The 23,679-nt window shown below is 36.0% G+C and overlaps 2 protein-coding genes and 1 long non-coding RNA gene across 6 annotated transcripts; 1 reads left to right on the plus strand and 2 right to left on the minus strand.

Annotated features, from left to right (window-relative positions):
- The first annotated feature begins 343 nt into the window (after nt 1-343).
- LOC138141281 (uncharacterized) lies at nt 344-1,076 on the plus strand. The gene is made up of 2 exons (XR_011163061.1): nt 344-506; nt 719-1,076. It is a non-coding gene; the product is annotated as an uncharacterized lncRNA (long non-coding RNA).
- A 1,534-nt stretch (nt 1,077-2,610) lies between these two features.
- LOC138130271 (choline transporter-like protein 1) lies at nt 2,611-7,284 on the minus strand. 4 transcript variants are annotated; one of them, XM_069046717.1, is made up of 14 exons: nt 7,126-7,284; nt 5,755-5,802; nt 5,567-5,692; nt 5,291-5,433; nt 4,962-5,024; nt 4,797-4,863; nt 4,281-4,344; nt 4,124-4,232; nt 3,887-4,073; nt 3,602-3,834; nt 3,325-3,548; nt 3,104-3,270; nt 2,965-3,051; nt 2,611-2,913 (listed from the first exon to the last, which is right to left on the minus strand). In XM_069046717.1, exons 2-14 carry the CDS (start codon nt 5,791-5,793, stop codon nt 2,779-2,781), a joined length of 1,644 nt encoding a protein of 547 aa, XP_068902818.1. In that variant the 5' UTR covers nt 5,794-5,802; nt 7,126-7,284; the 3' UTR covers nt 2,611-2,778. The 4 variants fall into 4 exon arrangements, with proteins under 4 accessions (XP_068902818.1, XP_068902832.1, XP_068902824.1 ...); XM_069046731.1 differs by lacking the exon at nt 7,126-7,284 and adding an exon at nt 6,036-6,105; XM_069046723.1 differs by lacking the exon at nt 7,126-7,284 and adding an exon at nt 6,026-6,094.
- A 2,788-nt stretch (nt 7,285-10,072) lies between these two features.
- LOC138129301 (choline transporter-like protein 1) lies at nt 10,073-17,344 on the minus strand. The gene is made up of 8 exons (XM_069045625.1): nt 17,179-17,344; nt 11,472-11,611; nt 11,215-11,277; nt 10,929-11,161; nt 10,651-10,880; nt 10,435-10,601; nt 10,295-10,384; nt 10,073-10,246 (listed from the first exon to the last, which is right to left on the minus strand). Exons 1-8 carry the CDS (start codon nt 17,342-17,344, stop codon nt 10,073-10,075), a joined length of 1,263 nt encoding a protein of 420 aa, XP_068901726.1.
- Nucleotides 17,345-23,679: the final 6,335 nt, after the last annotated feature.

Raw genomic sequence — 23,679 nt, forward strand, 5'->3', positions numbered from 1 at the left:
AGACTAGTAGTGAAAAAACTGTTTTATTTTGTTACAAAGGGAGATAGGCTTTAACAAATTGCATTGTTCATTTAAAACGTACAATGATCTCACTTGAAAACGTTTTTACTGGGACAACACGGAAAGTTGTTTAATCGTAAATATTTAACTGTAATATAATTTTATTGCAAAATTGTAAACCTGACCTCTCAAATATAGTTAGAGAGAAAATAATTTTCCAGAGGCTAAATTTTCCTAAATTATCTCTGACTCATGCTAGAATAGCATGTCTAGCATTCATTTTTCAAATAAAACACTAATGGAACTTGAATGTAGAGATAACATTACGACGTTCTCCGCTTTTAAGATCTTAATTTGTCAGCAACGTATGCTAGCTTATCTGTAGATGTCTGCTGAACGAGTGTGACAGTTGAGTCATGCGATAAGTTTTGACGTCAGTAGTACTGGATTACTGACATTTCGCTGAACTAAACCCTAGCCACTTAATTAGTGTTGAATATGTCGAGGTATGTAAAACTAGTTGTACAAAATTAATGAATTAATGTCATTACAATTATTGAAGGTAACATTTGTAGTACTCTTGTTTATTCTTATCAATGTCAAGAGAAATCATTTATCGCGGCAGGTGCTTGTTCAAATGTCAAGGCTAAAATTAGGCAGATTAGATTTAGAGCAATGAGTCATTTTATTTGTATCGATCTAATGAGTAATATTTTAGGGAGGATGTTGGTATCTAACAAGTTTAATCTTTTACAATCTTGTTAAGTAACAATCGTGAGTCAATCAAAGTGGAATAATAAAAAGTAGCCATAGTTTTAGATCAAAACTCTGTTTCACTATATTATTTTGAAATAATACACCCAGGTATGTTTTAAGTTTTTGTGCAAATGAAAGATTCAATTATTCTTCTCTTTTCATTCGTGCTTTTATTTTGTTCGGAAATAAAGCACTCATGTGAGATTCGTGCTTTTATTTCTACAATCACGAAAGCATCATGACAAGAAAAAAATCCGAAATGAAGAGTTTTACTGTAGATCCTTGAAATGCGATCAATAAAAACATTTCTTTTTTGCTTGCTTGAGGTTTTATATTTTCCACTAATTCTTGCAATGTTCTTCATGCATTTTCTATTTTTTCACCGAAAAATTTTTCTCTTTTAATCTAATCTTCTTTTTTATTTTCATTTCTGCTTTCTTTCTTTCTTAATAGGAACTCAATTCTGCCTAGTCATTTTTTAATTGTATGGTTGTTTTATTTTCCTTTTTTTTTATTTTGACTTTTTCTCATACATTTTTCTCTTCTCTCCTTCTTACACTTTTTTTTCATCTGCTTTTACGCTATTTCTTTTTCTCTACACTCCATCCCTTTTAGAATCCATCTTGATATATTTATCTATTATTATACAGGTGTCTCAGCTAAGACTTTCGAGCCTAATATCTGCAGATGCAAAAACGTAGACGCGTATGACAAATATGCATTATCCCCGAATTTTGGTCACCCCTCTTCGTACAAACGCAGGTGACATATTTGACGTTTATCTTTCTAACCTTACAAACACTTACAAAGTTCAAGACAACATTTGGGCGTCATTTATTACACTGGATGTTTTAATTCTCTCATAAAAGACTAAAACACGATCGGGATATTTTAGCAAGGTAATTTAGTTCACGTACGCTTCCTGTGTTTTCATATTGACGACTCTCTTAACCTTAATTTTGTAAAGCCTACATTTGGATAGTGTTCCACGAGAAAACGAACTGTGTCATTGAAGTTCTTACGACACTCTCCATAGGCGAAAATTGTTTCCTTTTTTAACAATATTGAAATTTCTGCCATAGTAGTCTACTTGTAGAGTATCTCCATTAAATTTATACAATTTGACTTTTCTAATAAAGCGCGCCCACTTTTGACAGATTTTAAGGGGTGCACAAAATGTTGCTTGGCAACTTTTCATCAATTGATTCAAATATAGACCTTCAAAATTTAGATTACATTTTTAACAAGAAAATCTAATCTTTTCGTTTAATCACACGAGTGATTTAGTTAATTGTTTGTATAGACACCTATTTTTTAATGTTTAGCAATCTAATAATAATTGCGCTTAATTTTCAATAAAAGAAACGTTAAAATTACTAACTGAATCTTCACCGTCTAAAATATCTGTATTTTAAATTTCATAAAAATCCGTTGCCACATAACCGAGATATTAGGGTAGAAACTGAGACACCCTGTACTTTAGGTATACATACAGGGTGTTAGTAAATGGTTGGGAATAAATTTCAGGGTGAACTCCTTACGAAAAATGTGGCTTAAAACCTAAATAAAGTTTTTCGTTAAAATGAGTAGTTTTCTCAAAAATTAAAATGTAGTCCACTGTTGCAGAATTTCTCTAATTAGTTCACTTGTCTGCCTAAAATCGCATTAGTTTTGAATTTTGACATACGTTAAAAAATTCAACTTTTTTTAAATAATAATAAAGAATACTCTCAAGATTCGTCTTTTTATCTAAATTTTTTTATCAACTTTTATATGTATTTTTTCACCTCTTTTTAAATTTATATATATTTCTCATTGTCTATTGTATTGAACCATATTAATATCATTCTAATGCAAGTTATAAGTTTTGAATATATTTATTATAGCATAAAATTATTCCAATACAAAAAACGGTAATAAAAAACACTATCTGCTATTTGTAATACAGAACTAAAAGAAACAAAATTACTCGAAACACCTTTTAAAACAAAGTTACATCTTTTACAGTTTATAATATTTTAATCAATTCTCTTTGTAAAACTTCTTAGAATTCTCCACAAACTGCATAAGCCCTTTCGACATGTAATAGGGTTTGGTGGTGCCATCATTGATCGACTTGTCTTCACAAAAACAAATGAACAATGTATCTACAGTAGTCTACAATGAATCAGGTTAATAAATTGTATCGAAATCTCACATTTGACTTACCCCAAATACACCAAATATAATCACCACAATGATTAAGTTCAGAATGAAGCTTATTACTGTAGGCAACAGTAGATTATTGGGGCTATCCTGAAATAAAAAGTAGTCAGAAAGCTTCTCACTTTTGAAGAAAGCAAATTACCAGAAATAGTGCATAAGCAATTGCTGTGGAAATGGCAACTAAAATAAATTGTGTCATGACCATAACAAAATCTCCAACTGAGTTTAGAGCGATCACACTACCAGCATTAGTGATCAACTGCTTTGCAGCTCGTTTGCCCGACCGGAAGAACGACTGGCCATGAATTGCTACAAGGTACAACTTGAGAAATGAAGATTGATTGATCCTGGGTGAAAACCTACCAGTTTCTATGTACGAATTTTTTGACAGGAATTTAAGTAACGCCTCCAGGTTGCCACAACAACAGTCACACAACCACTTCAACTTGTTGTTGTTGATTAACGATCTTATCACAGCTCTGATAAGAGCCATCAGAGTTATTATAAAAGAGCCTACAGCGATGGTACCCAAGTGAAAGCGCATCGTGTTGGTAAAACTAACCACGATTGGAGAATTCGCCTGGTTCCTGAAAATTTCCAACGTCAAGATATTTCTTCCCAGATTGTAGATATTTTGTACTTTTTGAAAAACCACTGAGCGACGCTTCCTGCCAGCGTCATGTATTGACACCCCGCGAAAAACTGCAACGCCCAAATTGTAACGATGATGTTGAACGCCATTGCAAACTGCATCGCGCCATTTTGATAATACTGATATGTATTCTGTTGGTCTTTTTTGAGCTCGCGTGCAGTTGCCATCCATACTGACGTCACGATCATCAACGTCAAAACGAATACTTGGATGATTAGTGTCTAGCCGAAAACATCATCAATGAAGAGATAAGAGCTACTTAAAATTACTCACGATTAGTGGAAGAAATATTATTGCGGGCATTGCAAATATTGCTTTGGTCGTTTCTTTGTACAGCTGAATGATTAGTTGGATTCTTTTGAACATGACCACAAAAAGAATAATGATGATGATGGTAAAAACAGTAGAGATGAGCGCGAGGGATAACCAACCTTGATTATTATCTTGTTTGAAATTGAACCTAAAAAATATCACGTGGCAATGGCAATTGCAAAATAAGGATTTTGTTACCAAAAAAAGCTTGTCACAGCAACGGCAACGATGAGGCTGAAAACTGAAACACCCCACACGATCACTCCAGGGATGTATCTGAATAAAACCAACATTCCGATGCTCAGAACTGAAAAAATATTGCCATAAAAGTGTTATTTTTTGAATAAATCTCTACCTATGGTTATGACGATGTCTATTATAAACTTCCACCAAGAGTTTAGAGTGTATTGCCAAACTTCCTGAAACAGCAGTGTTAAATATCATTCAGCTAAGGTGCGAAGATTCTCCTTGATATGTTACAAGCCTTGGAACTTTTTGAAAATGTAGATAATATTTTTTTCAAGAAGTGAAATGTTATTAAGAACAATAACGAAAGCAAGAAACTAGGATGGACAAAGCTCTGACGGTAACACCCCTGTAGACTCATCTATCCATGTTATGTCAGTTGCATATTTACGAATTTTGCTACTAAGCAGGTGCTGGTAACATACCAAAACTGTGTGCCATAGTTGGCGTTGAAGAGTCGATTGTGAACGCAACACTCGCCCGTCCGCAGAGTAAACATACAACAAGGCAAAAAGTGAGGCTAGATTTAAGCAGTTGATCCGTGATCTCGATCTGTAATCTGTGGTGCGTTCACAATCGACTCTTCAGCGCCAACTGTGAGGATAAATCAACACACAATACATACTGCGGTATAAATCGTGTTGTTTCCGAATATATCATCTTCGTCAATGCACTTCTTGCCTTTTTGAACACTGTAACAAAGAATTTCATATCATTTTAAGAGTTGGGATGAAACCTTCATAATGCAAACAGCAAAATATTGAAGGTTTGGAAATTTGAGCATACTCACTGAGTAAATGGACACTCGCTGGTACATATTTGTTTATTTTCGGATATTAGAATTTTTTCGTATCTGAAATACAAAAGTGTCATGAATGGTAACTCCATGTACAGGGTTATTATAAATGATTGTCCCATCGTAGTTGACGTTGAATACCCACACAAATTTTGAATGTGCCGCTACCCTCGCAACGTCAGATTTCCACTACCGCCGGTAGCGTCACCTATCGGCGATACTAGTCTCATTCATGTTATGAAGCTTGCGGCACATTCAACTACGTCACCAACGCCTACTGCGATGAGACAATCATTTATAATGACCCTGTATAAAAAACTTACGGCTGGTTTGAGTAGTCCTGTCCAGAACAATTTATTCCGGAGATTTTTGCGTTGGCGACACCACAGAGATTCCCACAACTGTCGACTCCATGACCTAGTCTTCTTATGTCAGATTTTACCAGAGTGTAGATCAGAAAGGGAAACTGAAAGGGTTTTAATATTTAAAAATGTATTCCAGTTCATTTTTAATTCCGCGAAGTGTATTTTAAGTAACAACAACGCAAGAAAAAATATTTCGTTTTTGGAATTTTTTTGATGATCAGAAGAGGTACTTACAAGAACTAACATCAAGATTCCAAAAATAACGAATCCCTTTTTATCTGTGAGTGTGCGACTTTCTGGTGGAGCTGGAAGTTCTACATCTGCGTCTGCGTTAGAACTAATTTTCTTGAATTCCCCGAGCTGAAACATATTGAAATCATATGTAGTAGAAATCCAGTTGCTTTATTATCTACGGTACTGACCTGTTGCTCTTCCAGAATATTCGACGTCAAATTGCCCATTGTGTTGTTCTACAACAATTGTTATTACGTTAATAAAGTCACTTTTGGCAGAGGAAAAATCTACAACTACCACCACAGAAATCTTCACTATTGAAAAGCTGTAAAGTCGCGTGTTCATACATGTTTACAATGGAATGTTTGTGTTTGGGTTGTACGATATGACGACAAAAGTAAAGCATTTTAATGTAAAGAAATAATTTTGAATGGCGCTACAAAAATTTGGAAAATTTACTATTACTTGCCCTTCTTTCTTCTGAAAATATCGTTCGGAACGGAATAACAACAAATCGACCTTGATCGATTTTGCATATTGTAATCTTATCTACGTTTTTAGATAAGAAGACTGTTTATTATTTGTAGAAAGAAATGCTCAAAGCAAACAAATTATGTTCCAAATAAATATTGCCATGTACATACACGTATGTATATGTACGAGTACATATTCCGTACAGCCACTGTTGAAACTTTCCATTAATTATGATTGCTCAAATAATCTATTCCAATTATTTAATTGTAATATTGAGAAAATATACAACCATGTTTTATCTGAGTTTTATTTTGAACAAAATTATGAAAAAAATTACTTCTGTGAAAGCTTTTTCTGAAAATTTGTCTCTAAAATTATAATTTATAGTCTTTCAGTAATAAACTAGAGCTTGTAGGAATACTTTCCTAAATATTTTTCACCGCAAACATGACTCGTAACCCACATAGTGATAAATTTGTCATCTTAGAGACATAAATACGACGTATTTAGAACTGAAAAATAAAATATGTAATTCCAGAAAAAGAGATTGTATAAGAATGTTAAAAATCGTAATATGTAGTAGAATAGAAGTGGACTCTTTTTTGGTCTTTGAAGTCTTTTGGCCATCATTAACCAAAAGATTTGTTGCGGGGATAAAACTGGAGTTATAATAACAGTTGTTGAGATTATGAATGATTATTTTTGATCGAACACTACCAAGAAAAAAAATGTAATTGAAGTGAGGTTTGCTTGAGGTTATAACAGAAGAATTTCGTGGCTATCTATTTATATCTATAAAGCTGGTTTCAAATATCTTCCCAGATTTAGGCCCCAGTGGTTGGCATTTTTCCCAAACATGAAAGAATACCTTCATTAAGGCAAGAATGGCGGAAAGAAATGAGGTACAAACAAGGTGTTTTAAAACACAAACAAATCAAGTGAAAGAGTTTAAAGATAGTTTTTTGTTATAGTCGAATTCCCACGGAACATAGTTTACGTTAATCTGGTGCAAGAAAGAATTAAGAATGACAGTGAAGTTAAATTTTGACTACAAATAATGTCGAAGAATTAGAGAAATCATTTACCTTGTAGACTACACGTGGACACGAAAATGACTGCTGAACGTACTTCCAGCTACTTTGGAGTTCCAACCCGGAGAGAGTCTGTCTATCATGGTTCCGTCTCCGCGTTCGTTTCGAATATTTCCGAACACCCCACTTTCGCACCCCCTACTTGACCAAAAGGGCCAATCAGCTTTGTAAGACTCTGATTTCTGACCTGGTCGCTTTAGCCCATCGCCATAGTTTTTCGATATTTCTGGAATTTTTTTATGTAACCGTTTTTGTTTTCCACCATAATTTTGAGGGTGTCACCTAGATGGACCACCATCCCTAATTTGTCTTAATCTGATGGTTGAGTTCGACCATCGGCCGCCACCAAAGGGATCTTCCAGGTAGTGATCGAGGGCCAAAGAGATGAAACCTTCCTTTTAACGTGACTCTGGCGGGTTAAGCAATAGAAATATAAAATTCAAAGAGATCTTGGGACACTTGTTTGTCCAGTGTGTAATATCGACGAGAGGCTAAATAACCCAGGACGATCCTGACCAATACGCATGCGTTAGTAACTTGGGTGCTTTGTTGTTACATGTACCGCATGGTACTGTACCGCGTGCTGCACGTTAGGCAAAGAACAGTAGATGAGTAGAACACAAACTAAAGATATAATTATGTTTTTAGAATATTTTAATAGATCTCTAAAAAAATGTTATCAATATTTCAGTGTATTATTGTCATTTACACCAAAAAACTTCCAATATTAATGTTCAAACTCTACTTTTTAACATATGTTGCAGATGTAGTTGCATCCGCTATCTTGAATTACCAATTACATAATACAAAATTCCCTAGAATTTGAAAATTTAATTTTTTTATTTAAAAATTAAAAAAAAATCAAAAAAATTACATAAAAAACCCGCCTACGGGTCGTTTTCTAGACCTGGGATTTGTGTGCCAAATCAACCCTTATAAAACTCGTTGTCCAAACATTTCATCACAGTTTTTTTAGCAGCAACATCTAAAATCGTTTCCTCGGAAACGCATACATTTAGTAGAGTTACCTTCAGGAAGGCGTGTGTGATCGGTTATCTTAAAATCGTTTTTATTTCAAAACTAATATACTTTTCGCGTTTGTTGTTGTAGAATCCTTGTTGGATTAAATATTAAAATTCACAGTTAACAGTTGACGCGCGAGTTCTGGGACACCTGTATAAATGAGTTTACTACATAAAGAAGATCTTTTATTGTATTGTTTCTTATTAGATATGCAAGTGTTGTTCTAATTTTTAAACAATAAATTTGCGATATTTTCTAGGTCCGTGAACGTCAAATTTAAATAACGTCCAAAATTATAGGACTTGCGCACAAGTATGGAATGGCCTGGGTCATTTAGCCTCTCGTGTAATATCGTATCTCTAATGCTTGTTTTACACGGTCAAAGAAATTGATGAATTTTTTGACCTTGAATTTATTGTTGCGTGTAATACACAAAATTGTCGTGAATAAATTGACGACAATAAATTGATGAATAAATTGTCAAAATAGAACCAGCTCTAATTTTTCGTGAATTTTTTGGAGAATTCTAGTTACATTGCGGTTTATAAATTTGTACCAACTTTAGTGTGAAAACTGTCAAGTCACATGTGAAGGTATCGTTTCGGCAACCGGCGTATTATTGTCATCGTTTATATTATAGTGTTTATTTGTTTTGATATTGAAAGGTGAGGTAATTTAAATAATAATATAGCATTGTCATAACATTGTCACCCCGACAAGTTTAGTGGATAAAGTTGGCAACACATTGGCGGTGCAAAAGTCCCTAGTTTATTGTGCGCAAAACTTTGATCTTTCACATTTTCAATTTATTCATGAATTTCTTCATGAATTAATTTATGAATTTATTCGTCAATTTCTTTGACCGTGTAAAACAAGCATAAGTTATCACAACATAAGGGCTATTTCTCTTTAAGATTTATTCTTATGAGCTTTTTGTACCTCCCTACAAACCAAATGTTTGGTTTCTTATTCACGAAGCGGCTTTAGTAAAATGCGAACTCTGCCGTATTACTCAACACAAAGTAAAGCGAAACAGCCGCTTCGGTGGTTTTGTGATTAGTACTCTTTAATTACGCTACCCGTCAGAGTCACGTTAAAAACCTATATTTAGTTGTTTTACACACTTGTATTTTTTTGTCAGATCGATAATATTTACCTTGATGGCACATTCCAATATTGCAACAATTTTTTTTATCAAATAAACTGTTCAATTCTTTCTAAACTGTTTAATTATAAAAACATTTTAATTATGGGTTCATAAGTCCACTAGTGTTTTATAGACCTCATAACATAATTCCTAAAGGCAGTCATACTACAAGAAAAAGAGGATAAAACCTTGTTCCAAAAGGTATTAAAACGCACATATCCATTAAACAAATGAGCATCATTGTGAAATTTTGGACGTTCCTGCAATTACTGGTCCAATATACCACCATATAAGTGCTGAAACTCTTAGGTGGGACGCTTTGTATAACAATTTTCGATGTAGATCATCTCCATTGACTTTTCTCTCTCAGCATTTTTTCTTTTCCTTCGATAGTGCCAAAAAATGCCGTTTTGAACGAAAATCCTCGCTCTGAAGTTAACCACTGCGGCACTGCCCCTTCGTTAAAACCGAGGTTAAAACTGACGTGTTTGCTTCAGTTGAACCATTAACTTCATCAAATACTACGATTCGAAGTGTCCCCTGTAGCAATTGCTTCTTGCAAAAGCTTTTGCTCCTATGTACAACAGTAAATTTGAAGTAAATGCTTCAGGCTGAAGTGTTGGCTTATTTTTAAAGTAAAAGGTGAAGGACATACTCTACTCTCGAAGCTTTTGCTCGAAGCAAGAACAAATGCTTTTTTTTATTCATACCACTCTATTGCAAACATGGCAAAAATGCAAAAGTTAAAATACAATAGAAAAATATTTTCAATTACATCTTAGAGTCGTAATTTTCTGTTTCTTGTTGCGTGTTCTCGTTTCCGTTCAGTTTCTTTGAATTTTCGACGAATTCCATCAGTCCTCTCGACATGCAGTAGGGCCTTGATGTGCCGTCGTTTATGACCGACTCTTCGCAGAAGCAGATGAACAAGGTGTCGATGATAATCTGAAATATTTCAGTGGAAAAAGTTGCATGTTTTGCGCGTCAACTCACTTGAAACACTGAGAACGTAAGCGAGATGATGATGATGTTGACGATTAAACAAATCACGACTGGAAGAATCCAAGTCCCCTTTTCAGCATTCTGCAAAAAACATCACATGAACTGGTGTATCACTTCTTCCAGAGACTTACCATGAACAGAGCAAACGAAATTCCGGTTGCGACGACCGTTACAATAAACCCAATCATCATCAAGACGAAGTCTCCCACGCAGTTGATGGCTGTGACACTGGCGGCGTTGCTGATCAACAACTTTGTAACCCTCTTTGCAGACCTTAAGTACGACTGTCCGTGGATCGCTGCAAGAACATGTTGGTGAAGTTGTAATCTGCAAAGTCGGAGTGGTACCTGTTTCTATGAAGGAATTGTTCGACAAGAACTTGAGGATCACTTCCACGGTACTACAGTACACGGTAGTGACACATCTGCAACAGGCGTTTCTGAAGCATGCCCTCAGTATCGCCTTGACCACGGCGAACAAAGTCAAAATGAACGATCCGAACGCGACAGTACCAAGATGGAAGTTCATCGCGTTGCAGAAACTGGTACAAATTGGAGAATCCAAGTACTGTTTGTTTCTGAAACATAGACGTTAAACGGGCTCGCAGGTTTCTCTTGGTTCTTACTTGGCAAAGTACCACGCGGCGACGCTTCCAGAGATGACCATGTGCTGGATTCCTGCGAAGAACCGAAGAGTCCAGCACGTTATAACGAAGTTGAAAATCACAGTAAATACCATCACTCCGTTCATCTCGTACCTGTAGGTATTCTCACCCTCTTTGTACAGTTCTCGACCAGTCAGCATCCACACGGTCGTGGTGACGAAAGCGATCAGTACGACATTTTGGAGCAGGGTTATCTGAGACATTGTCGTGTATTTTGTGTTTCGGTTCCGCCGCCAAAAGTACTTACCACTACTGGAATGAAGACCATGAGCGGCAACGCGGCGAGCACTTTCGCCGTCTCTTTGTATAACTGGACAACGAGACTGATTTTTTTAAACAGAACGATCAGAACTATTATCAGATTTAAGGTGATTACTGTCCATACAATAGCTGTTACGAACAATACTCGTATTAAATCCTCGGAAATGGTATATTGTACCTCTCTAATGTCATCTGAATTATTTAAAACGGAATATTGATACCTACAAGACAACTCTTAAGTACCAGGGATGCTATGTAGAAGGAGAGGAAATACCATAAAACTATAGTTCCAACAATCAACACCGCTATGCTGAAAACGATTATGCTCCACACCACAGCGCCAGGTATGTATCTGAGGGCGACCAACGTCGAGAAGGTGAGGGCTAAAAGGTGAAAGATTAAATCAAAGAGTACCTTTTGGATTTGAAATCCGGTTTAATCCCCCAATTCAAATAAAATGGGGGCTAAATCGGGTCACCCTACAAGTTTTTCTAACCGATTGTAATTGCCATGGAAAGCAAAAATTTCCACCAGTTGCTTCGACAGGTTTCCATCCCATCCTGAAATGATGTATATAATTGACAATTACTGAAGGATGAAGTATTAAATATTGTTAGAGTTTGGCAATTTTACCCTTTGGTGTTGCCATGTGTTGTGTTTTGTAGTAGGCATATAATAACAAACAATTGTACTTTTGAGTTGTCACAACATAATAAAGAATTTCGTGTTCGCTGATCCTGTATTGCTGATTCATTGAAACTCTCACAGGTTATGGGCCCAGTACAAACAGGTTCACGATTAATTGAAATTTGAAGACTGCTATCGCGCAAAATCTAACGCAATTTAATGGAAATGAGTTTCACAAATTCGACAAGATTTGAAATGTTGAATAAAAGCAATTATGATACATGGAAGATCCAGGTAGAAGCCCTTCTTATCAGGAATGATACTTGGTCGTATGTATCCGGCGAAAAGCCTAAACCCGAAATTACCGGTGAAGGTGAAGCTCGTGCTGTCACGGAAGAGGAGCAAAAGAAATGGATCGCCGCCGATCGCAAGGCAAAATCAGACTTAATCCTCGCCATGAACGCATCGGAACTTAGGCAGATTCGCAGTTGTGAGACTTCGCGGGAGATATGGATGAAACTAGAATCCATATATGAATCCAAAGGACCGGCACGCAAGGCAACGTTATTAAAGCAATTGATACAACACAAGATGCGCGAAGATGACGACGTTCGTGAACACGTAGCCAGATTTATGGACACAGTCGATAAATTACAAGGAATGAACATCGAGATAAATGGTGATCTGTTGTCCATCATGTTGCTATACAGTTTACCTAGTAGTTTTGAGAATTTTCGATGCGCTATCGAGTCCAGAGATAGCTTACCTAACGTGGAAAATTTAAAGGTGAAGATTGTCGAGGAGAATGACGCACGGAATCAGAAACTTGAAGGAAGTTCAACCGGCGGTGTCATGTTCTCCAAACACTTTTCAAGGGATTCGAACACATCAAAAGACAACTACAAGAAACAAGACGAAAGATCTTCGAAACCAAAAATTACCTACAAGTGTAATTACTGCGGTAAACGTGGTCACAAGGCTGCTGATTGCTTCAAAAAGAAGAGAGAAGAAAACCAAAAGGCTAGACTTGTTCATGAAGCTTATTTTTCGGGGAAAACTAACAATAAATGGTGTTTGGACAGCGGATGTACATCACACATTTGCAACGACAAGGAGTTGTTCATCAATTCAGAAAAAGCTCAATGCCAGCTGAAATTGGCAAGTAACGCAACAACTCAGGCAATTGCGAAAGGAAGCGTGAACATACTAACCTCCGTCGGAAATCAAGCAAAGAAGATTGAATTGAAAAATACTCTGTATGCTCCTGATTTCAGAACAAATTTGTTGTCAATTGCGAAGATCGTGGACAAGAATCGTGAAGTTCTTTTTACGAAGAATCGGGCATTCATCCAAGATCGTCGTGGACGTGTCAAGATGATAGCAGATCGAGATGGAGACCTATTCTATCTTCGAGAAAACCACCAAGAAGCGTGTGCTACATCTGTCACTATGACATGTGACATTTTTAGCAATTGGCATCGACGTTTTGGTCATTTAAATTTCAAAGATTTGGAAGTAATGATGAAGGAAAATCTCGTTACTGGTGCGAAATTAAAAGGCGCTGTGAGTACCAATAACCCATGCAAAATTTGTATCGCTGGCAAGTGTGCTACCGCCCCGTTTCCAAGACGCCCTAATCGATCCTCAAACTTGCTGGACATCGTACATACAGATGTATGCGGGCCTATGAGAATTGAGTCTAAGGGTGGTGCTCGTTATTTTGTTACTTTTACAGACGATTACAGTCGCTGGACTCAAACGTATCTGATTCGGAAGAAATCCGAAGTAGCATCAAAATTCAGAGAGTACAAGAACTTTGTGGAAACACAATTGGAAAGAAAAATCAAAGCAGTTCAATCAGATAATGGAAAAGAATATTGCAACAAGGAAATGGACAAGTTTTTCCGAGACTTTGGTATTCAACGTCGTTTGACTACGGTCTACAGTCCTCAACAGAACGGTTTGGCAGAACGGAAGAATAGAACGCTGGTAGAAGCTGCCAGATGTATGTTATTAGAATCTGGTCTTCCTGCATCATTTTGGGGAGAAGCCATAATGACAGCAAATCACGTTCGAAACAGATGCATCTCCAAAAGTATTGACGGAGATATTCCCTATGAACGTTGGACTGGGAAGTCTCCAGATGTTAGTCATCTACAAATATTTGGTTGCAAAGCTTATGTTTTGGATAAATCAACTAATCGAGGGAAGTTTGACTCGAAAACTGTTGAAGGAATATTTGTTGGTTATTCAGATTATCCAAAAGGGTATCGAGTGTGGATACCGTCAGAGCAAAAAATTCGAATTTCGAGAGATGTCAAATTCTTCGAAGAATTCAAAAGCAATGAGTACGAAGATATAATCTCAAGCGAAACTTTAAATGGAAGGTTTAAGCTCTCCGATGTATTGGGCAATATGGATCCTAGCGGAAGAGTTGATATTGACATTTGTGGGGGGGAAAACAGTCCAGAAGAGACAAAGGCTCCAACTGTCAATATGCAAGAAATTCCATTGATGCAAGAAAATTTCGAAGAAGACGAAATCGCAGGTGAGATAGTCACTCCAGACGAAGAGATCGAGAAAATGGATGACGCAATCAAAACCAAGAGGGGTCCGGGAAGACCTCGCAAGGTTTTAACTGGAAAAGTTGGAAGACCGAAGAAACAGTATCACATGATCTACAATCAAAATCTTCGTGTTGTAGTCGACAGATCGAACATTGAACCAACTTCGAATGAAGATCCGCGATACGAAGAGATAGACTTTGTTTGTCATGGCAGCATCTGAAATTCCTTTTTCAGAAGCTATCCACGGTGCAGATAAGGACGAATGGAAGGATGCCATCCTATCTGAGATTAAGAGTCTAGTCATCAACGATACATGGGATGTCGTCGACAAGCCAGATCACGCCAAAGTAGTGGGTTGCAGGACAGTTCTCCGCAACAAGTATGCAGCTGATGGAACCTTAGACCGACGTAAGGCGAGAGTAGTGGCTAAGGGATTTACTCAGAGACCCGGGATTGACTTCCATGACACGTTTGCGCCAGTTGCTCGTTTAAGCTCATTGAGGTTGTTGGTGGCCCTAGCAGCTAAATACAATTTGAAAATATCGCAGCTAGATGTAACAAGCGCATATTTAAACGGTAAAATAGACACGGAAGTTTTTATGGAAAAACCCGCATTGCTCAAAGAAATGCTCCAACGAATCATCGATGAAGAAGAAGATGATCATACACTTGTGAAAAAAGCTAGAGTTATGTTGAGAGATCTTCAAGGTGAAAATAAAATTTGCAAACTTCGTAAGGCTCTGTACGGGTTGCGACAAGCAGGTCGACAATGGAACTACGAAACAGATAAAACGATGAAAAGAGCAGGACTTGTTCCAACAAATGCAGATCCGTGTGTGTACGTTGACAAAAACACGAGAACATTTGTTTTGATCTACGTGGACGATATATTAATTATCTCCGGAAATCAGGAAAGAGAAAGGCAAATCAAAGACGTTCTTTCCAAAACTTTTCGTATCAAAGATTTTGGTTTAGCAAAATACTGTTTGGGCATTCAAATAGAGCAAAATGAAAATGAAATATGCCTGTCTCAAGCAGGATATATCCGGGAAATCTTGAAGAGATATCGCATGGAAGATTGTAAGCCCGTTTTGACACCGCTTGCAGTTGGATCTAAACTTTCTGAACTTCATTCTGAAGATGACAACGAAGATACAAATTTTCCTTTTAGAGAGCTAATAGGAGCGCTTATGTATGTTGCAGTGGGGACTCGTCCAGATGTATCACATGCTGTGAGCGTCCTGAGTCAATTCAGCAATTGTTACCGCAAGAAACATTGCACAGCGGCTAAGAGAGTTCTTAGATATCTGAAAGGAACCATCGACAAGAAACTCATCTACAGGAAGAATCAGGATAATTTAACCTGCTACGTAGACGCAGACTGGGCGAACTGCGAGATTGACAGAAGATCTTACACGGGATCAACTTTCATACTCTCCGGCGCTGCTTTCTCCTGGGAATCCAGAAAGCAACGAACCGTCGCATTATCGTCTACCGAAGCCGAATATATGGCACTCAGTGATGCATCCAAGGAAGCAGTTTTTCTAATTGGTTACCTCAAGGAATTGGGATTTCAATCACTAGCAAACGTTGTGGTTTTTAACGATAATCAAGGTGTTGGAAAATTAACCGAAAATTCCGTCTATCATGCAAGATCGAAACATATTGATGTTAGATACCATTTTATTCGCGACGCAGTGAAGAAACATCCCATCAAGATCCTGTACCTACCGACCGAGAAAATGATAGCAGATGTACTAACGAAAGCCTTATCCAAAGACAATCATGCCAGATGTATTCTTGGATTGGGACTTCAATCCGACAACACCTCAGCTGTAACTTGAGGGGGGGTGTTAGAGTTTGGCAATTTTACCCTTTGGTGTTGCCATGTGTTGTGTTTTGTAGTAGGCATATAATAACAAACAATTGTACTTTTGAGTTGTCACAACATAATAAAGAATTTCGTGTTCGCTGATCCTGTATTGCTGATTCATTGAAACTCTCACAAATATCGTTTAGTTAAGGTGGGAGGGTTCTCCTTGATATGTTATAAACCCTGCTTTTTTTTTGAAAAAGTAGATAATATTTTGTTTCACGAAGTAATTGTGACAGTTTCGTGATTTCAAGTCTAGAATTGAAGTCTTAGTTGTTTGCCTTTGAAGAACATCTTTCCTCAAGATGTTATTAAAACAGCATTCATAGATATGAACCGAAAGCACGAAATTACTACCTTAAAAATCTTAGTAAAAAGTGAAATATGCAGGACCTCTGAAGTGAATCGGAATCTCCTGTGCGCTGCATCAGCAACGTATTAGCGCAGCTACCCGAGCGGGACGCGTCATCGTCGAAATGAAAGAAAAGACTTTTAGGAACATTCTTGACATTGCAAAAAAAGCTGGAGTTACACGTAGGTTTTGAACAACAGATCAAGCACAGTGGCAGTTCTGAAAAAAAGAAGACAAAACTGGATTGAACTAACCTATTTATTTTAGTATCATTATTAGTAAAAATTTAGGATCAAATTTTATAACTTAAACGATGTGGAATGCAATAAATGAAATAAGAAACATGCAAAATAAAAAGAATAATTTATAACAAGTGTTCAAATTGACCACCTTTCATCTGAAGCAACAGGCAAGCTCGTTTTATTAAATTTTCCCTTGCCAGTCTAAGCATATTAGGAATAACAGTAGCCAGTGCTTGGTGAATTTGGTCATTCAGTTCTTCTAAAATATTGATAGGTTTGCGGTAAATACAGTTCTTCAAATATTCTTCTTCTACCGTCGTCATCAAAGGACTGAAGAACAGCATCTTCAGTCTCTGGCGTTCTAGCTTCTCGCGAGGGACCACCAACCGTAGAAATACGTTATGGCAAACGTCCCGAAAAACGTATTGCATATTCTCTTGCATCTTCACGTGCATTGCGCCCGCACTCTCCATAAAGAATGAGCATTTCGGCATATTCTGCCGCTGTATACCTACATGATTTCAATACAAAGTTTGACAATTTCGAATTAAATTATAACTTGACGTTGTCAAAATCTTCACAGTTGCCCAAACATTTACTGGAAATTCCATACCATTCTTACTAGAATTATGTTGCTAGGCAATTCAAACTGTTTGTTAAATTTACCTGAAACTCAAATTAACAGCGTCCTTCTGATTGGACAACTTTAATTATTCATTACAAATAATCTATTATACCCTGTACTTTTATTTAAACGCTATTGCTTTCAGTTATCACTAAGAAAACGCACTCTAAGTTTGATCCGCGAGTTCTGGGACACCTGTATAAAAACATTACGACTGGTTTGAGTAGTCCTGCCCAGAACAATATATTCCGGAGATTTTTGCGTTGGTGACACCACAGAGATTCCCACAACTGTCGACTCCATGGGCCAGTCTTCTTATGTCAGATTTTGCTAGGGTGTAGATCAGATGGGGTAACTGAAAGGGTTTTAATATTAAAAAATCTATTCCAGTTTTTTTTTTCTGTAGCAGATGTTTTAAAGTGTGCTTTCATCTATTCAAATCAAAAGGTCAAGAAACATTTTAATCGCAAGGGTAGATAAAGTGCTACTTTGACAGCAAAGGTAGATAAAGTAATTAATTTATTTATTACCCTAACAACGCTCATACTAACGGGATTTTAAAACCTGACTTAAAAAATGCTATAGAAAAAAAATAGAATATTTACAAGACGATAAAAGTTAATTATCTTCTCGTCTAACGTCTCGACGCTAATAAACGCTCTCCTCTCGAAGATAAAATACAATTTTATATATAGATAATAGATAATAACTAATTTTTGCGAAATGTAGATAAATAAAACCAAACCAAAAAAGATTATTTCGTTTGTTGACATTTTTTTGATGGTTAGAAGAGATATACAGGGTGAGTCCTAAAAAACGCCGCAAGCCTTATCTCCGTTATTCATGGCTCGATTTAAATAAAACAAAACGTGGAATAAATCACTTTAAAAACACTATAAGTAATAGACTAATGTTTTTTCAAAAAGTCATTCAAGGTCAGTCAACTTTGTTTTTTCAAATACACTCACCGGCAGAAAAAGCGGAACACCATTATTATTTTAAAATCTATCGTTGCAGTATGTGGTTGTTTTTTTTCAATCAGTCTTTTGAAACCTTCTAACAACTCTTTCACGACTAGCAAGAGGAGCCTCAATAGCATTAGCTGCATAACGGAAACAACAACAGTCTTCAACCAAAGCTACTGCTCTGGCAATATTTACACCAGCTAGAGGCATTTTTTTACGTTCTGCACTTAAATTCGAAGTTAACAACAATAAAAAATTACCGAAGTTATAAAAATCTAACCAGGTTGCTTGATTATTATAAAAATGGTAAATTTAAGGAAAGAAGGTTTTTAAACAAAAAATTGGTTTTTATGCGAAATTGCTAATAAAATAGCCTATGCTAATGTTCAAGGTTATGTTTGCTATCATCGCCTCCTGGTCAAAATACATCAAAATAGGTATTATGGGAATAATTTGTTGTTGACTAATTAGTGTTCCGTTTTTTTGCCGGTGAGTGTAGTTTATTATATCTTTTTATTCCGATTTTGAAAGAGATTATTTTTCTGAATCCAACGATATGCCTCATGTTGGAATGCATTTAACAGAAACCGCGAAAATAATAGTTATTTAATAAACTAGTTTGTTAATGAACGCGATTAATAATCGAAACTGTTTAAAGCACGAACGAGTGTAGCGAGTGAGTGCCTTTAATAGTTGAGATTATTAATCGCCCATTAACAAACGAGTTGATTACAAAGTTTTTTCGTTGACCGTAAACTTTTTTCTTTTTGTGACAAAATTTCAAATTAAAGCCAAATCAAAACCAATTTCATCTTTTTTGATAAAGATGAGACCTTATAAAATACCTTCATCCTTTTTTTGCCCTCAGGGTAGGCCATTTTTAATTTTTCAACACTTTCTATTCACTTTTACACAAAGAGTCTCAGAAGACGTCAACTCCATTCACATTCAATTTCACGTAAAAATCACGATTGCTACAGAAACCTAGTTACCTTTGAAAAATATGACATGCGAATTATAACCAAAAATGTCGGTTTTTGAAAAAGTGAATTTGTAATTGTGCAGTTATGGAGCTATAAAATATAGAAAACCCTGCTGCACTACCTGCTGCAGTGTTGGTAAGTCCAAACAATGCATGTTCGAGGTTGTTTATACATCAAAATTTAATCAAAACGTCAAAATCGCAATTGATTAATGAAAAATAGTGTATTAATGAGGTCCATTAATACACTATATTTTAGACAAAATATTTCATTAATATTGAAATTAACAAGCGGTCAACGGAAAATAAATAAAATAGCATTATTGGAAATTTTTTCTTCGAAAAAAATCAGGTACTATTGGGGACACAAAAAACTGGGCAGATGTGCAATTCAGTTGTCAAAATTTCTAAACCATACCTTAGCTACTCATAACCAAGTTGACAGTTTTTTTGAAAATATCAATCATAATGACGGTAAAGGTGCATTTACATTGACACTTTTTGAAATGACAATAACAGACTGCCCAGGATTCCATGTCCCTCATTGTGTACTACGGAAAACAATCCTAAGCGCAATATTTATTACACGTTCTGTCATATTATTTTTTGTTTCTGCTCGTTTTTTCTTTGAAAAGAAAAACTATGAATAACAATGAATTAAGCGACATGTTACAAGTCTATTTTCAATGTAACAGAAATAGAAAAAAAATCTTCAGAAAGTATTGTTATTGTTTTCCTTAGTATACCTGATTTTTACTTACAAAAACTAGCATCAGAATTCCAAAAATAACGAATCCCTTTTTATCTGTAAGTGTGCGAGTATGTGGAGGAGCTGGAAGCTCTTCATCTGCGTCTGCGTTAGAACTAATCTTCTTGAATTCCCCGAGCTGAAACATATTGAAAAAGTATGTAATAGAAACCATCTAGTTACTTCATTATCATCATCTACGGTACTGACCTGTTGCTCTGCCAGAATATTCGACGTCAAACTGCTCATTACATTGTTCTACAAGAATTATTGTTACGAAAAATTAAGTAACTTTTGGTAAGGAAAAAATCTAAAACTACCACCACAAAGATCTTTGCTATTGAAAAGCAATAAAGTCGCGTGTACGTACATGTTTACAATGAAATGTTTAATTTTGAGTTGTACGGCATGACGACAAAGGTAAAGCATTTTTAATGTGGATAAATAATTTTTTGAACACACCACCTTCAAAATGAGATTTCGCGACCGCATAGTAGTGCACGAAATCGATGTTTGCGCACTAATGCAAATGCTTTCTGGATGATATTGAAGCACTAGTGTTTCAAAATCATCCAAAACCACATTTCTTCACTTTGGATGACGAAAATTTCGAAAGAGTGAAAATAAATCGCTATTAATTCGATTAACACTTTGGCAATCGCATGGACAAGCGCTATTCTATCCATAAATGGTATACGACAAATCAGATATAATGTTCGTGTCAAAAAATATTGTACGAACTTCGCGCAAACTCGCTCCTTCGTCGCTCGTGCCTCAAATAATGCGCTCATGTGCGAAAAATGTCTTCTCGCACTCATTTTGTAAATAACTATTATCCACAATCACATTTTAAAACAACTTTTATCCACTCTTATGAACCGTATTAACTAACATTTTGTCCACTAGTGGAATAAACCACTAGATAAATGAAAATGACATAAAACAACAAATAACCTTAGCAACCAGCACCTCGTGTTCTGAGTTTCACCGAGTTTCAGAAGGGACATTCTTTGTGATATTTTAAATAATAATTTGGGCTTGTGATTGTGGATAAAACGTTCGTGCGTTCGCACTCGCGTTTAAACATTCTTGTGTCAATAAAATGCTATTTAAAACACTTATACAATAAATAACTATTGAATGGCGCTACAAAAAATTTGAAAATTTATTATTACTTGCCCGTCAGAGTTTTCTTCTGAAAATCACGTTCGGAACTGAATAAAAAAACCGATCTTCATCGATTTTGCATATTGCAGTCTTATCTACGTTTTTAGATAAGAAGACTGTTTATTATTTATAAAAATAAATGCTCCAAAAAATAAACTATATTCAAAATAAATGTTGTCATTTATTACGTACAGCTACTGTTTAACTATTTATTTTCTTTATTTAATTGTGATATTGGGAAAATATATAACCATGTTTTATGACTTTATGTAAGTTTGATTTTGAGCAAAATTGATTTATCATTTATGAAATCAATTGCAGCTACTTCCTGAATATGTATCTCTAAAAATATAATTTAAAACATTTTAGTGATAAACTTGAGCTTGTAAGAATGATTTTCTTAATATTTTTCACCACAAATATTACTCGTCGTAACCCATGTAGAGATAAATTTGTCATCTTAGAGCGATAAATACGATAGGGATAGTGGTGAGAAAATAAAATATGTACCTATGTATTTCCAAAAAAACGGATTATAGATATGAGTGGATATTTATCTCTAAGCTGAGGAGTATCCCAAACGTCAAACATACAAAAATTTTGCACAATTAACGCATAGAACTAGATTTAAATAAAATGGCTACAGTGTGGCCACCAAAAATTTTAAAAACCGTAATAGTAGAATAGAAGTGCATTCGTTTTTGATCTTTGAAGTCTTTTGGCCATCATTTCATTGAGTCAGATTATGCTACAGAGAGAAAAACATCCGTCGTTGTTATTAGTTTTCTCCATAATCCAGAAATAAAAGAACAGCTACTGAGAACTAATAAAGAAGGACATCGAGAAGAGGTATCTTGCCCAAGCTCAATAGCTGATTATAGTGGAACCAGAAGTATAGTGATTTTATGAGCGATGGAGTACATTAACTTGAGAGGGTCAGTTATGGCAGGGCAATAAACTTCTGGCATTCGTGGCGCGACTGGGCTCTACCTACCTTTGTCTCCGATGGTCCATTTTCGGGCGTATCCGAGTTCCTTCCGGTGGTCACTTCTTTACCTGTTTAACCCTTTTTAACGGACGAGTTCCTCCCGAGGTTATCGGGGATTACTGCGATAGGTAGTCGACGGGTGGTAGCCGCACTAGATTATTATGGCGAGTATTTTGCTTGAAATTGGCAATAAATACACTGATGAGAGGGAGAAACAATTTTACTTACAAGGGTAAATTAAAATGACATACGGCATTTACAAATTATACTCTATTTATATACATGATATGAGTATACAGTGAGTTTTTTTTAAGACATCTCCAACGTATACGGTTATCACTTATTACATAATTTTCTGGCTTGATAAAATTTCGCACCTTTTCACTCAGTTTCCATGCTGACGCTTTTAAAGAAATAATTAAACTAAAAATTTTACTTTGAAATGGGCCTATTTATAAGTGAGATTTATCCCTGCACCCCACGAAAAAATAGATGGTTTTAATCATTGGTCGCAAGAAGTATGTCTTCTTATAAAGAAATCTTTAATTTAATATTTTAGGAAAGACAATGTAATTCCTAATTACCCGATCATTCTTATCACAAGCCCTACTCCCTTACCGTTCACTACCTGCTACAAGACCTGAGATTTTCTGACCGCCGGGAGGAACTCCGCTGCCGCCCCATTTTCAGACGGCTCAAAAACATCTGTCATAAAAGATTTATAACTCTCTTCAAGTTGGTAATAAAAGTGACCCCAAAATTGTAAAAGAAATTATCGACCAGAGTCCATAAAATCATTATATTTCTGGTTCCACTATACAATAATATTCATGGGAGGTGTGTCAAATCATCCGCATCGAGTGGAAGTCAAGACGCTGGTGGATAAAATTGTTTATTCACAATCGGTTAGTAACGTACAGCTTTTCTAACCTCTTAAAGGTTAGAAAGTGAGCGATTACTCGTGTACACATCAACCGGTCAGTAATAATGAAAAGAGGAGTCAGTAATGAGTGGTAAGCGGTTAGTAATGAAACCCATAACTGACCTGTGGTGGCGCTACTATCGCACCAATTGCGAAAATTTCTGTACGTTTTTCTGATATCGTAATTTGCTTTTCTCAGGTAAGAGATTGAGTGTTAATTTGTGTGCGGATCCCCGCAATTCTGGGGAGAGTACACTCTATTTCAATATCGCACATTTTGTTTGTTAAAAAATGTGAGCAAACGTCAATTTGGTTTGACTTTTCCGAACTAAAATTTAATACAACCTCAATCGTGCGCGCCTACTAAGTTTTAATATTTTGCCGAAATAAACG

Source organism: Tenebrio molitor, chromosome 1 (assembly GCF_963966145.1).
Source record: "Tenebrio molitor chromosome 1, icTenMoli1.1, whole genome shotgun sequence".
NCBI lineage: Eukaryota > Metazoa > Arthropoda > Insecta > Coleoptera > Tenebrionidae > Tenebrio > Tenebrio molitor.